Source organism: Athene noctua, chromosome 12 (genome assembly GCF_965140245.1).
Source record: "Athene noctua chromosome 12, bAthNoc1.hap1.1, whole genome shotgun sequence".
Lineage (NCBI taxonomy): Eukaryota > Metazoa > Chordata > Aves > Strigiformes > Strigidae > Athene > Athene noctua.
The window spans coordinates 3612340-3628524 of NC_134048.1; the positions used below are offsets into that span (position 1 = coordinate 3612340).

Below are 16185 nucleotides of genomic sequence, written 5' to 3' on the forward strand. Positions count from 1 at the left end.
ATGAACACCTTGTTTTGGGAAAGGGGTTGTGGGAGGCAGCACTTGAGCCCGCTGTCCTTGTGCAGTGGTGGGCATCCATAGCAGCTTCTACATGTGTTGATGTCATGGTGTTTCCTAGCTCCTCCTCAGGCAGGATTTGTGAGGACCCGTGGTGAGGTGGGTGTAATCTTTGTACACTCGACTTCCCCTACTTGTGCACTTGCACAGGCAGCCTCGGTAGAGACGGTGTGTCCTGTTGTCACACATGGCTCATTCTGACATGTGCAGATACACGCCAAACCCTGCACAGCACCCAGCTCTGTTGTACTGTGTTACAAATTCTCCCTCCCAGTTGACATTGTGAGTGTGCTTGTGTTTCAGCATTTGGAGTGGTTCTCCTGAAGAAGAAAATCTGTGTGGACTGAGATCAGAGCTGTCACAACCCTCATCATAGAATCCCTAAGAACTCTAACGTGCAGCTCTGTAGTGTTTCCATCTGAGATTGCTAAAAAGGCAAAAATCATCTGATGGGGAATTTTACACAGCTGGGAAGAGCCTTCTGAATGCTGTGTGGCTTTGTATCCCTCCTTGTGTTCTCTGTGCGTCCGGGGGTAGGTGAGGGTGTGCAAAGGCCTGGGCCAGATATAGAATGAGGTTTAGAGATGAGCATGTTTTTGGGGCTGAGCACTATCTGAGCATTTTGGCAATGATCATGCAACTGGCTACAAGTAGGGCCTGGGCAGGTGTCACTGGCACGGTAACTTGGAGTGTGCCAGAGTCTTGCCTGCGGGAAATGGAGCTGCTGAATAGAACAGAGTCTGTGTCGCTGGGGAAGGGCTGGGGAACGTTTGCTTACGCTGTGGAGATGCCATTTCCCACGGCGCAGGATAGAGGATGCCACGAGGAAACCTTGAGAAAAGCCCCGGGGCAGGGGTCTTCGTGACTGGGATCCTCCCAGGACGTCCAGAATTTAGACGTATCCTCACACCCTGTTGTTGTCTGTGGTATTACTGCTTTTGCAGATGACTACCGTACGCATTTTTAATGCCTTGTTTTTGACAGGGAATGTTGTTGGTCCAAGAGAAGCTCTTTGAAATTTCTATCACTCTGGCAGCCTTCTCTGAACGCCTCCTCAGCCATCTCTCTGGCCGTAGTCTTGCTAGGGAGGGGGAGAAGACGTCTCTGTGTTCCAGATGTTGGCAGACCTGGCGTTTCAGTACAGTGGAAGGGGTTCCTTTGCTTTTATTCTCTGTTCTTAGTGAGAACCCGACCAGTTTGTTTTTTCTTCTCTCACACTGGCGATGTGTTGGAAGAGATGCAGAGGATGGAATTCTGGCAGCTGTCAGGTTGCAGATGTTTGGGCAGTTTTCCATCAGTGTGTGGAATGGCTTTTCAAGTCTCCTGAGCTGAGGTTGATGCTGAGAGAACGTCCTTAGGTTTCAAGTGTCCCTCCTGCTTCCCCTGTGATAGCAGAGCATGAGGGAGCAGTGCACACTGTCCAGGGTTTTCAAAGCATTTGCAGAAGATGAGTCATTTTTTTGTGTCCAGCATCCCCTGAAATTGATGATAAATTTAAGGAAGAATGTCCCTTAACACCAATTTCTCTTCCGCTGAAAATATTTCGTTTCTGAAGAAGCACCCAGAGACGCTCCAGGTAAGTGGCTCACACCTACAGTGGATGTGTTTGAGAGACAGCTGTGCTTTTGTTCCTGCTCAGCTGCGGCATTTTCCTGTTGGATCGAGCGAAGGCTGCCTGGGTTGTAATGCCTGTCGGGTTGGAGCAGCAAAGCACCACTGCCTGCTCTCGTTCCTCTGCTGCTGCTTCCAGGCACGGTGGGAGCAGGCGGCAGCCGGGACAGGTGGAGGAGGGACCTTAATGCGTTTCTGGGCGTGGATGTGTTGGGCATCCAGAAGATGTTCCCACTGAAGAAGCCGCGGTGTTTCCTGGGTGGCGTTTGTTTGGCTGTGTGATGCGTGGCTCATGCTAATGCTGAGAGGTATTCCGTGGGACCAACGCCCCTGGGAACGGGGGTTCTTGCCGTGTTGTCCCGGCAGAGCCTGCCTGCCTGCAAGGGGAAGCAAGAGCTGGACGTTCCTTGCGCAGGTGGGAAATGAGTCAGGCAGAACAGTTCTTCCCCAAGGTACATGAGGAGTGCTGGGGAGCTGTGGCTGCCCCGTGCTTTGTGAGCCTTCCTGGAGGGTTGTCGTGCTGGGCTGAGATGGGTTTGAGTTCCCGACGGAGAGACTGCCCTGGGCTGTTGGGACTGTTTGGATCCTGTTTTATTGGATGTTGAAGTACCTGGGGCTTGGGCTTGTGTTTCAGAGGGTGTTGGTTTGCGTTCTGATGTCGCGGAGCTGTTCTTTGCCATGGGATTGCCTTGGTGTGTTTTCTGCCGGGTCCCGGAGAGGGCTGGAGGCTGAGGAGTGTGGCCTTCATCGTGAGGGGAGGGGAAGCTGCAGGTGCATGGACAGTAGGAAGGTGCTGGGGAAGAGGAAGGAGAGATCTTGCGAAAGGGCGTGTACCTCCTTCATGGCGAGCATGGTGCAGCTATTTTTAAACACATTTTGCTGAAGAAGAAACGAAGAGACAAGAATGGAAGCAGAAGAGAAGGGCAGAGAAAGAAATGTTATAGCAGGGCAAAAAGAAAAAGAGAGAGAACGGAAGAGAGGAAAGAAGAAAGAAAAAAAGGAGGAGCAATATAAGGAAGGAAAGGAAGGATTCCTTGCAAGCAAGCAAGCAAGAAGAGATGACTGAGGAAGATTCCCAGCGTGCACTGATGTTATCTCGAGATGGAGAATGGAGTTGAGGAACTCGGCATCCTCGGTACTGCGGGGCGCTCGGCAAGGCTTGATGAAGGGTGGTGAGGAAGAGGAAGGAGAGCTCTTTCCACGGGACTTGTCCATGGTTTATTGCGAGCATGGCGTAGGTATTTGGGGAAGATGTTGGTAAAGAAGAAGCACAGAAGAGACCAGGATGGAAAGAGAAGAGGAGGGTAGGCGAAACTGTGACAGGGGAAAGAAGGAAAGGGAAGGGAAAGAGAGAAAAAGGGCGAGAAAAAGAGAATGTGAGAAGGAAATGGAGGAGAAAAGGAAAACCAAAGGAAGGACTGACACTGCGCAAGTAAAAATCAAGCCAGGAAGGAAGGAAGGGAGGACGGACAACGACACAGAGGATGAGAATGGAAGCGCAAAGGAGATGACCGGCACGTACCGACCTGCGGCGGAGCAGCACACGGTGTCGCTGCAGGCTCAGAAACGGCGGCTCGGTCAGGGCGGCTCCGCCCCGGTGCGGCGGAGAGCCCGGCTGTGAGCGCGGGGGGGCGGCGCGGGGCGGGCAGGAGAGCCGGGGCGTGCGGGCGGCGGCGGGGAGCCGTGCGGGGCCCGGGCGGGTGCCGGCGGCGGCGATGGGCGTGTGCGGGGGGCCCGCGGTGCGGGTGCTGGTGCTGGCGGCGGCCTGGGCGCTGGGCGGCGGGCAGGTGCGCTACTCGGTGCCGGAGGAAGCCAAGGCCGGGACGGTGGTGGGCCGGCTGGCGCAGGACCTGGGCCTGGAGGCGGGCGAGGCGGAGGCGCGGCGGCTGCGGCTGGTGGCGCAGGGCCGGCGGGCGAGCGTGGAGGTGAGCGGGGCGAGCGGGGCGCTGGTGGTGAGCTCGCGGCTGGACCGGGAGGAGCTGTGCGGGAAGAGCGCGCCGTGCGCCCTGCGCCTGGAGGTGCTGGTGGAGCGGCCGCTGCGCGTCTTCCACGTGGAGCTGGAGGTCACCGACATCAACGACAACGCCCCGCTCTTCCCCGCCGCCCGCAGAAACCTCAGTTTGTCGGAGAACTCCCCTCCCGGGTCTCGTTTCCCGCTGGAGGGCGCGTCGGATGCGGATATCGGCGCCAACGCGCAGCTCTCCTACAGCCTCAGCCCCAGCGAGCACTTTACCCTCGATGTTAAATCCCCTGATGAAAATAGGAAATCCCTGTTTCTGGTGCTGGGGAAAGTGCTTGACCGGGAGTCCGTGCCCGTGCACCGTCTGGTGTTGACGGCGAGTGACGGGGGCCGGCCGTCGCTTTCGGGCACGATGGAGCTGGTGGTGTCGGTGCTGGACGCCAACGACAACGCGCCCCAGTTCAACCAGTCGGTGTATAAAGTGCAGCTGCCGGAGAGCGCTGCAGAGGGGACGCTGGTGGCCTCGGTGAACGCCACGGATCCGGACGTGGGTAGCAACGGCGAAATGACGTTCAGTGTGATCAGTACTTTTCCTGAAAAGGGATTAAACATTTTCCTGTTAAATCCGAAGACTGGGGAGATCCGTCTGACGGGCGCTCTGGACTATGAAGACGCCCGGTCATACGAGATACAAATCGAAGCGACAGACAAGGGGACGCCGCCGCTGTCGGGTCACTGCAAGGTGGTGGTGGAGGTGCTGGACGTGAACGACAACGCGCCCGAGGTGTGGGTGACGTCGCTGTCGGTGCCGGTGCCGGAGGACGCGGCGGTGGGGACGGTGGTGGCGCTGCTGAGCGTGTCGGACCGGGACTCGGGGGCGAACGGGCGGGTGCGCTGCGCGGTGTGGCCGGCGGCGCCGTTCGGGCTGGTGGCGACGTTCGCGGGCTCGTACTCGCTGGTGCTGCGGGAGGCGCTGGACCGGGAGCGGGTGTCGGAGTACGAGGTGGAGGTGCGTGCGGAGGACGGCGGGGCGCCGCCGCTGCGCGCCAGCCGCGGGGTGCGGGTGCCGGTGTCGGACGTGAACGACAACGCGCCGGCGTTCGCGCAGGCCGTGTACACGGTGCTGGCGCGGGAGAACAACGCGGCGGGCGCGGAGCTGGCGCGGCTGTGGGCGCGGGACCCGGACGAGGCGGGCAACGGGCGCGTGAGCTACTCGGTGTGGGAGGGCGGCGGCGGGGGCGCGGCCCCGGGCGGCGGGTGGCGGGCGGCGTCGAGCTACGTGTCGGTGGACGCGGAGAGCGGGCGGCTGCGGGCGCTGCAGCCCCTGGACTACGAGGAGGTGCAGGTGCTGCAGTTCGAGGTGCGGGCGGTGGACGCGGGGGAGCCGCCGCTGTGCGGCAACGCCACGGTGCAGCTCTTCGTGGTGGACGAGAACGACAACGCGCCGGCGCTGCTGCCGGCAGCCGGCGGCGGGCCGGGGCCCGGGGCCGCGGGCTCGGCGGCGTCGGGGCCGGGCTCGGGGGCGTGGTGGGCGTGGGCGGCGTGGGGGGCGCCGGCGGGGCAGGTGGTGGCGAAGATCCGCGCGGTGGACGCGGACTCGGGCTACAACGCGTGGCTGCGCTACGAGCTGTGGGAGCCGCGGGGGAAGGGCCCGTTCCGCGTGGGGCTGTACAGCGGCGAGGTGAGCACGGCGCGGGCGCTGGAGGAGGCGGACGGCCCGCGGCAGAGGCTGGTGATCGTGGTGCGGGACCACGGGGAGCCGGCGCGCTCGGCCACGGCCACGCTGAGCGTGTCGCTGGTGGAGGGCGCCGAGGCGGCGCTGGCGGCCGCGGGCTCGTCCTCGGCGGCGTCGGGGCCGGGGCTGCGGGCGGCGGAGGGCGGCCCGGCGGCGGCGGCGGCGGCGGCGACGAACGTGTGGCTGGTGGTGGCCATCTGCGCGGTGTCGAGCCTGTTCCTGCTGGCGGTGGTGCTGTACGGGGCGTCGCGGTGGGCGCCGCGGGCGGCCGTGCTGTCGGGGCCCGGGCCGGCGACGCTGGTGTGCGCCAGCGAAGTGGGGAGCTGGTCGTACTCGCAGCGGCAGAGCCGGAGCCTGTGCGTGGCGGACGGCGCGGGCAAGAGCGACCTGATGGTTTTCAGCCCCAACGTGCCGCCGCCGCCCGGCCCCGCGGCGAAGGAGACGCAGCCGCAGCCGCCCGCTCTGCTGGACACGGTCAGTGGCCCTCCCCTCCCTCCGTCTCTTCCTCCGTCCCTCTGTCCCTCCGTGCCTCCCTCTCTCGCCTGCCGGCCCTTCCCGCGACGCCCCTTGCCCGCTGCCGCCCTTCTGGCGCGTCCCGTGGGCAGGCGCTGGTGGGAGCCGGGCTGAGCCCGCGGGGCCTGCGGGCGGTGGGTGCGTGGCGGGGGCTGAAGGGTGGTGGTGGCACCTTGGCATCTGCCCTCGCGTCCTCCCCGGAGCCCCTGGGCTCTTGCTGGGGCTGCGGGGGGAAGTGAAGGTGTTGCCGCCCCCAGCAGCAGCTGTTCCCGCCCTCCGCTGGGCTTTGCTGTTGCGGGGGGCAGTTGCTGTCCCGGTCAGTAAAGTCACTGCCGCTTGCGGGGAGAGGTGCCACGACGTGGGGTCTGGGGACGCTCCTGCTTGCTGCTGTGTGGCATTTGCCCCCGAGCTTGCTGAAGGAGAGCGGGACACGCCGGCTGTGGTGGTGATGGTCCCCAGGCACTATGTACTCTCTTCTTACCGCTGCTGAGTGGGCTGGTATCAGATTTGGTTTCCTGTTGTTCCCTCTCCTTGTCTCTCATCTCATTCTTGGGTTCCCTCTGCATATCAGCAGAAGACAAGAATGGGAGACGATGTGTTTGTCTTGAGAACGTGTGTCCCAGAGTGGGGAGTGGAGGATGCCCAGAGGAAAGCCTGAGGCAGGAAGGGCACAGAGTTTTCCTGCCCAGGATCCTTTCCCAGGGCCCAAGGTTCAGGAGCTGGAGGCCTTCTGGATCTTGAGCTAGTGTGTGGTACTGAAATGCCCACAGCGTCTTTCGATGTTGTGAATATCTTGCACCGGATCCACTCCCTTGTGCTGCTGCCTGCCTGGTTAGGAAATGTGTTGGTAAGGGCAGTGACATGCAACTTCTGAACACTGTGATTGACCTTTTCCTTCTTGTTTTGAGAAAGGGGCTGTGGGAGGGTAGCGCTTCAGTCCTCTGTCCTTGTGTGGTGATGGGCATCCATAGCAGCTTCCACATGCATGGATGTGGCCATGAGAGTTTGTTACTTCTCCTCAGGTGGGATTTGTAAGTGGATGGGCTTAGGGGACCGGTGTAATCTGTGTGTGTTTGATCACGCTCTTAATACATTGCCCTCGTGTCCAGTGTTTCACCGCTGTGGCCATGAAATGTGAGCCGTTGTCACTTTGGGTTCATTCAAGGATGATTATCCTTTGAAGGGATGTGATGTAAGATGACAACTGGGACTTGAGGGAGTTCTCTCCCTGTGGTGCATTTCCTCCATTTCACTTGTCTCACCAGAGCCTTTGGGGAAGTAGGGAAGGCGATACAGCCTTCTTTTTCCCCAAGCATGTGTCAGCTGCACTCAGTCCTATAAGGTCTTCAGGCTGAGGAGTCTCCTCCAAGGTAGCTGTTGGAAATGGAATTTTTCTCTTCTTACTCCCCTCATCTCCCAGGCCATGTACTTGTGTTCTTGGCCAGAGAAGTGGGGTGATGTACGCTACCCTGTTTTGTTCTTTCAAAAGTTGCATCAGCAGCTACACCTGTACAATAGAAACTCTGGAAATCTTTTTGGAAAAACAAGCAAAGAAGCAAAAGTAAACCAAACCAACCCACCAAAACAAAACCTACACAGAATTCTCTACACAATTCAATATCATCCATTACAGAGAGGTGAGCATCGACAGTTGGGTTGTTCTCCCGCAGATGATTTCAATGCCATTGCCATTCAGAGCTGTCTCCACATCTGCTTCAGCAAGAGTATTGCTGTCAGGTCTTCAGCATTTCCATCTGAGATAGCTGAAGCGTCGCCAGAGATGACAGTTCAGGAGCAGAGAGTCTGCTGGGCACCGTGTATGTGATACCTCTGGGTGGTTTTCTATTGTGCTCTCATGGATGGGAGGTCAGCTTGAGCCTTGAGGTGTGAAAGGAGACTGTGACATGTCACAGAAGTGAATGTGACACTGAGTAGGGCCCGGCCATTGCCTGATGTGACGGGTGACCTTGAGGAGTGGGCGGACTTGTCTGCAGGAACTGGAAATCCTTGGGAAGACCATGGGCCGTGTCATAAGAAGTCAGTTATGGGAGCTGATGTGCTTGTCTTGAGAACGTGTGTCCCCGAGTGGGGAGTGGAGGATGCCCAGAGGAAAGCTTGAGGCAGGATGGTCACAGAGGGTTCCTGCCCGGGATCGACTCCCAGGCTCTGAGGGTCTGGACTATGAGGCCTGCTAGATCTGAACGTAGTATGCGGGGCTGAAATGCCCACGATGTCTTTTATGAGTGTCTCGCATCCCCGACAGTCCCTTGTGCTGGTGCTGCCTGCTGCAGGCAGTGTGTGGGTAAGGGGGGGGACATGCAGCCTGCTGAATACTGTCTGATGAACATCTTCGCTGAGGTTTTGGGAACTGCACTGTGGGAGGGTAGTGCTTCCATCTGCTGTCCTTGTGTTGTGGCGGGCATCTGGAGGAGCTTCCGCAGCCCTTGGTGTTGCCATGATGGCAACCTCATCAGGCAGGATTTGTAAGGACACATGAGGAGGTGGGTGTAATCCTGGTGGCTGCAGTGGAGATGTTGTGTTGTCTTCTCACTATTAACTCATTCAGATATCTGCACATACACACCCAACCCAGCACAGCATTGCAGCTCTGGTTTTCTATCGTAGAAGTTCTCTTACCCCATTGACATTGTGAGACCACTTGCATTTGGCATTATACATATTCTTCTGCAAGAACAAAATCCATGTGGCCTGGGATCAACCTGTCACAGCTCTAACCACAGACCCTGTGATGTGCAGCTCTGTCGTGTTTCCATCTTAGATTGCCGAAAACAGACAAAGCATTAGTGAATGGTGAAGTTCAAGCATCTGGGAAGTGCCTGCCAGATGCTGTGTGGCTTTGCATCCCTCCTTATATTATTTGTGCTGGTTGTGGGATAAGTGAGGATGTGCAAAGGCCTGGGTCATGCTCTGAGCAGGGTTGACAGCTGGGCATGTTGTTGGTATTGAGCAAGGTCTGAGTATTATGGAAGTTGCTCTGGAATAGGAGACCTTATGGATCTCAAAATATTGTGTGGTATTGAAGTTCCCGCAATATTGTGTGCAGATCTGCCACAGAGACAGAACCCTCGTATTGCTGCCTGCCTGATATAGGCCTTGTGTTGGTGTGAGGGGTGAGACAGAGACTGCTGAAAGCTGTCTGAGGGACCTTTTTGCTCCCATTTTGGGAGGGCGTTGTGGGAGGGTTGTGCTTCAATCTGGTGTTCTTGTGTAGTGACGGGCATCTCTAGCAGCTTTCCCAGATGTTGATCACAGAATCATGGAATGGTTTGATTTGGAGGGGATCTTAAAAATGTTCTACTTCCAGCCCCCTCTGCAGTGAGTGGGCACATCTTCCAATAGACCAGGCTGCTCAAAGCTTCCTCCAATCTGGCCTTGAAGACTTCCATGATGGGCCATGCATATCTTCTCTGGACAATGTGTTGCAGATCCTCACCACCCTTACAGCAGAGCATTTCTCCCTCACATCTAATGGTTGGATCTGATGCTCTCAAATGTATTTTCCAACATAAATTTTTCTCTGATTTTATGATCATCTCTGGAAATAGTATTGCTCCAAGTTGTATGAGATTTCCATCTAAGGTTACTGAAGCATTGCCAAAGAGGAAGGGTGAGCTGCGGAGAGTCTGTTGGACACCGTCCATGCGATACCAGCTGTATGTATTTCCATGGGGCCATCATTGATGAGAGGGCCCACAGAAGCTGGACTGAAGGAAAAAGGTGGCATGTTCATGGAGGTGAATGTGTCAGTGGCCTTGAGTGGGGCCTGGGCATCTCCTGATGTGAAGAGTGACCTGGAGCAGTGGGAAGAGTTCCCTGAGGGAAGTGGAAATGTCTGGGAAGAGCATAGGCCATGTCATAAACCAAGAATGAGAGATGATGTGCTTGTGTTGAGAATGAGTGTCACAGACTGTGGAATGGAGGATGCCTGGAGGAAAGCATGAGGCAGGATGGGCAGAGAGTGTTCTTTTGCAAGATTGTTTCCCAGGCTCTGATGTGCAGAGTTGGAGGCCTCCTAGATCTTGAGAGAGTTACATGGTATTGAAATGTCCTTTGTGGTTATGAAGATCTGCCACCAGAGACAGTCCCTTGTGCTGCTACGTGGTTGCCGTAGGGAATGTGCTGGTAAGAGGAGATGAGATGCAGAGTGCTGGACGTTGTCTGATGAACCATTTCCCGCTGGTGTTGAGAAGAGTGTGGTGGGAGGCAGCGCTTCAGCCCTCTGTCCTTGTGCACTGGTGGGCATCCATAGTAGCTTCCACATGCGTTGATGTTGCCACGAGGGTTCCTTGCTCCTCCTCGGGCAGGATTTGTAAGCGGATGGAGGAGGAGGTGGGTGTAATCTGTGTGTGCTTGATTTCCCCTCCTTCTACACTTGCACAGTCGGCCTCAACAGAGATGGTGTGTCCCCTTGTCATGCTTAACTCAAGTATGTGCACGTTTGTGCCAAATCCTTCACAGCAGCCCCGCTCTGGTTTTCTGTGGTACAAATTCTCCCACCCAGTTGACATCGTGGCTGTGCTTGTGCTTCAGCGTTTGGTGTGGTTCTCCCGAGGAATGAAATCCGTGTGGACTGGGATCAGAGCTGTGTCATGGTTTGAGCCCAGAGGGAAACTGAGCGCCAGGCAGCTGTTCACTCAGCCCTTCCCCCTTCAGATATGGGAAGGAGGAAATAAAGTATAAGTCTCAGGAACTGAGATAAGGACAGAGAGGGCTGACTCACCCATTATGGTTACTGGCAAAAGGCAGACTCGTTGGGGGAAGAAAAACCATCACTTGAATTCAAACATTAACAGTGACAACACCTCACAGAGAGAGTGGGACAGTGAAAAGCATTAACACATCTTGAAAAACACCTTCCCCACACCTCCCTTCTTCTTGGGCTCAGTTTTGTTCCCCACTTCTCTACCTCCTCCCCACCAGTGGCACAGGGGGAAGGGAATGGGGGGGTTACAGCCAGTCCGCAGCTCCCCCCTCCTCAGAGGGCAGAAACCTCACATTTCCCTGCTTGTGTGTGGTGTCTCTCTCACGGCAGACAGTTTTCCACAACCTTTCTCCGACATGAGTTGGTACAAGGAAATGGTCTCTTACTTTACAAGTCATTCCTTCATAGCAACTTGTAATGATTTCTGAATATTGCTCAGTAATCCTGCTTGCCCTGACTGTTCTGGGGAAGCTTACCAAGGGCTACTGTGTTCATCAAAACAAAGCGGTTTTCTGTGGAAACTTACCAAGAATTCCTGTGTTCAGCAAAAATATGCTTCTTGACCTTGGCAAGCAGATGTGCTCTAACTAGTTTAGTCTTGGTAATGACTAGATAGCCATGTATGGATGGTAGAGATGGATGCACTGGTACTTTCAGATAAGATAGAATGAGTAAACTGCCTGAAAACACACTTGTTCAAGAAATTGGCTACGAGAATCTACGCATGCTCCGAGGAAAAGTACAGTGTGAGGAGGACTGGAGCCTTCCTCCAACAGAGCGCGGAGACGCCCCCCAGGAGGCAATGGGCAGGCACAGAGAGAACAAAACCTGCTGACACCAGCCTCTAGAGCTAACCCAGCCTCAGTCATGAATATGCATGTTTGTGTTATGTCATCCCATGAGTATGTATATCCACACTGGATCAGTTTTTGGTAAAATGTGCTGAGTGTGTGCAAGCTTTGTGGAGAAATCCCCTTGCACCCCAGCACCAGAGAAAACATACCTGCTGTATAACTCTGAGTTGTTGAGTCTGTTTCTGCAAATCAGAGTCCTTCCCAGGCTGCAGATATACCTCTGCCCCACCGTGGACCTCGACGGGTATCAGGGGGGTGGCCCTGCATCTCATCTCAGGTTACAGGGGGGCTGTCTCTGCAGTGATGCACCTCCCCTAATCCTCCTTTCTTCCTCTGACCTTGGTGTTCGCATAAGTGTCCTTCTCACAACACTTCCTCACAACTCCAAGCTTCATCACATGTTCCCTTTCTTTAATATGGTATCAGAGAGGCACAGCCACCATCACTAATTGTCTCAGCCTGGGCCAGAGGTGGGTCCAACTTGGAGCCAGGGGAGCTTTGAGAAACTTCTCCCAGGGACTGCTGTTACACCCTCCCCTGCTACCAAAAATGCTGCCACACCCAGAAACCCAGCACAGGCTGTCCCAATTCTCGTCACAGAATATTTAAGATCTCTGCTGTGCAGCTCTGTGGTGTTCCCATCTGAGATCGCTGGAGAGGCACAAGGTGTTTGTAGTGGAGCTCAAGCAGCTGGGAAGGGCCTGCCAGTCACTGCGTGGCTTTGCATCCCTCCATGTGATCTTTGTGCCAATCGTGAGGGAAGGTGAGGACGTGCAAAGTCCTGGGTCATGCTCCATGTGGACTTTGGTGCTGGGGCTCGGTGTTGTGGTGGAGAAATGTCTGGGTACTGTGGCCGTGATCCTCCGAGCGGCACGGAGTAGGAATTGTGGCAATCAGAGGGAGGGTGACTTTGAGTGGGGAAGAGTCTTTCCTGAGGAAATGGAGATGCTGTGTAGAACATGGAGTGTGTCACTGGGGAGGAACTGGAGGATGTGTGCTTGGCTGTGGAGATGCCATTTCCCAGGGCTTGGGATAGAGCATTGCAGTAGAAAGCCTTGGGAAGTCGCCTGGCGCACAGTGCTGCTTGCCCGGGATCCTCTCAGGACCTCCAGCAGCGCTGCATGTCCTCGTGCCCTGGTGTTCTCCGCGCTGTTCCTGTCAGACGAGCAGACATCTGCCATACTCCGCTTGGAGCCCTCACTTTGGATGGGGAATGGTGTTGGTCAAACTGGGGATTTTCCAAATTTCAATCACATTTGGCCAGTCCTCTCCGAGCCTCTCCTTGGTTACCTCTCTGCTCTTAGTCCTGCTAGGGAGAGGAACAAGTGCTGTCTGTATGCAAGAAGTTGGCAAACCTTGTGTTTCAATAGAGCAGAATGGGATCCTTTACTTGTCTTCTCTCCTCCTATGAAAAACTTCCATCCATTTTTCTTCACTTCCCTCACACTGTTAAAGTGGATGAAATGCAGACTGCAGAATTTTGGCAGCTGTTGGATGGCAGAATTTTGGGCAGTTGGCCATCAGTGTGGGGAATGGCTTTTCACGTCTTCTGAGCTGAGGTTGACGTTGAGAGAACGTCCTTAGCTTTCAGGTGTCCCTCCTGCTTCCCCTTTGACAGAAGTGCGTGAGGGGCACTGGGCATTGTCCAGTTTTTTGCAGATCATGAATCATTTTCTGCTCTCCATATTCCCCAGAAGCACTGATAATGTTAAGGGAAAATATACTTGAAGTCCAGTACCCCTTCCCTGAAAATGTTTCATTTCTGAAGAAGCACCCAGTGATGCTACATGTAAGTCGCTCACAACTGCAGTGGATGTATCTGAGAGAAGGATGTGCTTTAGTTGAACTCTAATGTGCAGCTCTGTGCTTTTTCCATCTGAGATTGCTGAAAACTCAAAAAGCATTTGGTGGGGAATTTTACGCAGCTGGACAGAGCCTGATGAATGCTGTGTGGCTTTGTATCCCTCCTTATGTTCTCTGTGCAACTAGGGGGAATGTGAGGGTGTGCAAAGGCCTGGGTCAGCTATAGGGTGACGTTTACAGCTGGGCCTGTTGTTGGGGCTGAGCACTGTCTGAGTATTTTGGCAGTGATCGTGCGAGGGGATCCAAGTAGGGCCTGGGCAGGTGTCACAGGGACGGTGACAGAGTGCGGTAGAGTCTTGCCTGAGGGAAATGTTCTAACCCTGCTGGGTAGAACAGAGTCTGTGTCGCTGGGGAAGGGCTGGGGAATGTCTGCTTAAGCTGTGGAGATGCCATTTCCCACGGCGCAGGATAGAGGATGCCAGCAGGAAACCTTGAGAAAAGCCCCGGGGCACGGGGTTGTATGCCTGGGATCCTCCCAGGAAATCCAGAAGTTCCACGTATCCTCGAACCCTGTTTTTGTCTGTGGTATTACTGCTTTTGAAGATGACTGCCGTATGCATTTTTAATGCCTTGTTTTTGACAGGGAATGTTATTGGTCCAAGAGAAGCTCTTTGAAATTTGTACCACTCTGGCAGCCTTCTCTGAACGCCTCCTCAGCCATCTCTCTGGCCGTAGTCTTGCTAGGGAGGGGGAGAAGACGTCTCTGTGTTCCAGATGTTGGCAGACCTGGCGTTTCAGTACAGTGGAAGGGGTTCCTTTGCTTTTATTCTCTGTTCTTAGTGAGAACCCGACCAGTTTGTTTTTTCTTCTCTCACACTGGCGATGTGTTGGAAGAGATGCAGAGGATGGAATTCTGGCAGCTGTCAGGTTGCAGATGTTTGGGCAGTTTTCCATCAGTGTGTGGAATGGCTTTTCGAGTCTCCTGAGCTGAGGTTGACGTTGAGAGAACGTCCTTAGGTTTCAAGTGTCCCTCCTTCGTCCCCTGTGATAGCAGAGCATGAGGGAGCAGTGCACACTGTCCAGGGTTTTCAAAGCATTTGCAGAAGATGAGTCATTTTTTTGTGTCCAGCATCCCCAGAAATTGATGATAAATTTAAGGAAGAATGTCCCTTAACACCAATTTCTCTTCTGCTGAAAATATTTCATTTCCCAAGAAGCACCCAGAGACGCTCCAGGTAAGTGGCTCACACCTACAGTGGATGTGTTTGAGAGACAGCTGTGCTTTTGTTCCTGCTCAGCTGCGGCATTTTCCTGTTGGATCGAGCGAAGGCTGCCTGGGTTGTAATGCCTGTCGGGTTGGAGCAGCAAAGCACCACTGCCTGCTCTCGTTCCTCTGCTGCTGCTTCCAGGCACGGTGGGAGCAGGCGGCAGCCGGGACAGGTGGAGGAGGGACCTTAATGCGTTTCTGGGCGTGGATGTGTTGGGCATCCAGAAGATGTTCCCACTGAAGAAGCCGCGGTGTTTCCTGGGTGGCGTTTGTTTGGCTGTGTGATGCGTGGCTCATGCTAATGCTGAGAGGTATTCCGTGGGACCAACGCCCCTGGGAACGGGGGTTCTTGCCGTGTTGTCCCGGCAGAGCCTGCCTGCCTGCAAGGGGAAGCAAGAGCTGGACGTTCCTTGCGCAGGTGGGAAATGAGTCAGGAAGAACGGTTCTTCCCCAAGGTACATGAGGAGTGCTGGGGAGCTGTGGCTGCCCCGTGCTTTGTGAGCCTTCCTGGAGGGTTGTCGTGCTGGGCTGAGATGGGTTTGAGTTCCCGACGGAGAGACTGCCCTGGGCTGTTGGGACTGTTTGGATCCTGTTTTACTGGATGTTGAAGTACCTGGGGCTTGGGCTTGTGTTTCAGAGGGTGTTGGTTTGCGTTCTGATGTCGCGGAGCTGTTCTTTGCCATGGGATTGCCTTGGTGTGTTTTCTGCCGGGTCCCGGAGAGGGCTGGAGGCTGAGGAGTGTGGCCTTCATCGTGAGGGGAGGGGAAGCTGCAGGTGCATGGACAGTAGGAAGGTGCTGGGGAAGAGGAAGGAGAGATCTTGCTAAAGGGCGTGTACCTCCTTCATGGCGAGCATGGTGCAGCTATTTTTAAACACATTTTGCTGAAGAAGAAACGAAGAGACAAGAATGGAAGCAGAAGAGAAGGGCAGAGAAAGAAATGTTATAGCAGGGCAAAAAGAAAAAGAGAGAGAACGGAAGAGAGGAAAGAAGAAAGAAAAAAAGGAGGAGCAATATAAGGAAGGAAAGGAAGGATTCCTTGCAAGCAAGCAAGCAAGAAGAGATGACTGAGGAAGATTCCCAGCGTGCACTGATGTTATCTCGAGATGGAGAATGGAGTTGAGGAACTCGGCATCCTCGGTACTGCGGGGCACTCGGCAAGGCTTGATGAAGGGTGGTGAGGAAGAGGATGAAGAGCTCTTTCCGCGGGACATGTCCGTGGTTTATTGCGAGCATGGCGTAGGTATTTGGGGAAAATGTTGGTAAAGAAGAAGCACAGAAGAGACCAGGATGGAAAGAGAAGAGGAGGGTAGGCGAAACTGTGACAGGGGAAAGAAGGAAAGGGAAGGGAAAGAGAGAAAAAGGGCGAGAAAAAGAGAATGTGAGAAGGAAATGGAGGAGAAAAGGAAAACCAAAGGAAGGACTGACACTGCGCAAGTAAAAATCAAGCCAGGAAGGAAGGAAGGGAGGACGGACAACGACACAGAGGATGAGAATGGAAGCGCAAAGGAGATGACCGGCACGTACCGACCTGCGGCGGAGCAGCACACGGTGTCGCTGCAGGCTCAGAAACGGCGGCTCGGTCAGGGCGGCTCCGCCCCGGTGCGGCGGAGAGCCCGGCTGTGAGCGCGGGGGGGCGGCGCGGGGCGGGCAGGAGAGCCGGG

At 55.3% G+C, this 16185-nt stretch overlaps 1 protein-coding gene across 1 annotated transcript; it reads left to right on the top strand.

The window, feature by feature from the left end:
* The first annotated feature begins 3327 nt into the window (after positions 1 to 3327).
* LOC141964937 (protocadherin alpha-3-like) lies at positions 3328 to 6720 on the top strand. Its single transcript, XM_074915878.1, has one exon. It carries the CDS (start codon positions 3384 to 3386, stop codon positions 5988 to 5990), a length of 2607 nt encoding a protein of 868 aa, XP_074771979.1. The 5' UTR covers positions 3328 to 3383; the 3' UTR covers positions 5991 to 6720.
* The last annotated feature ends 9465 nt before the right edge of the window (positions 6721 to 16185 follow it).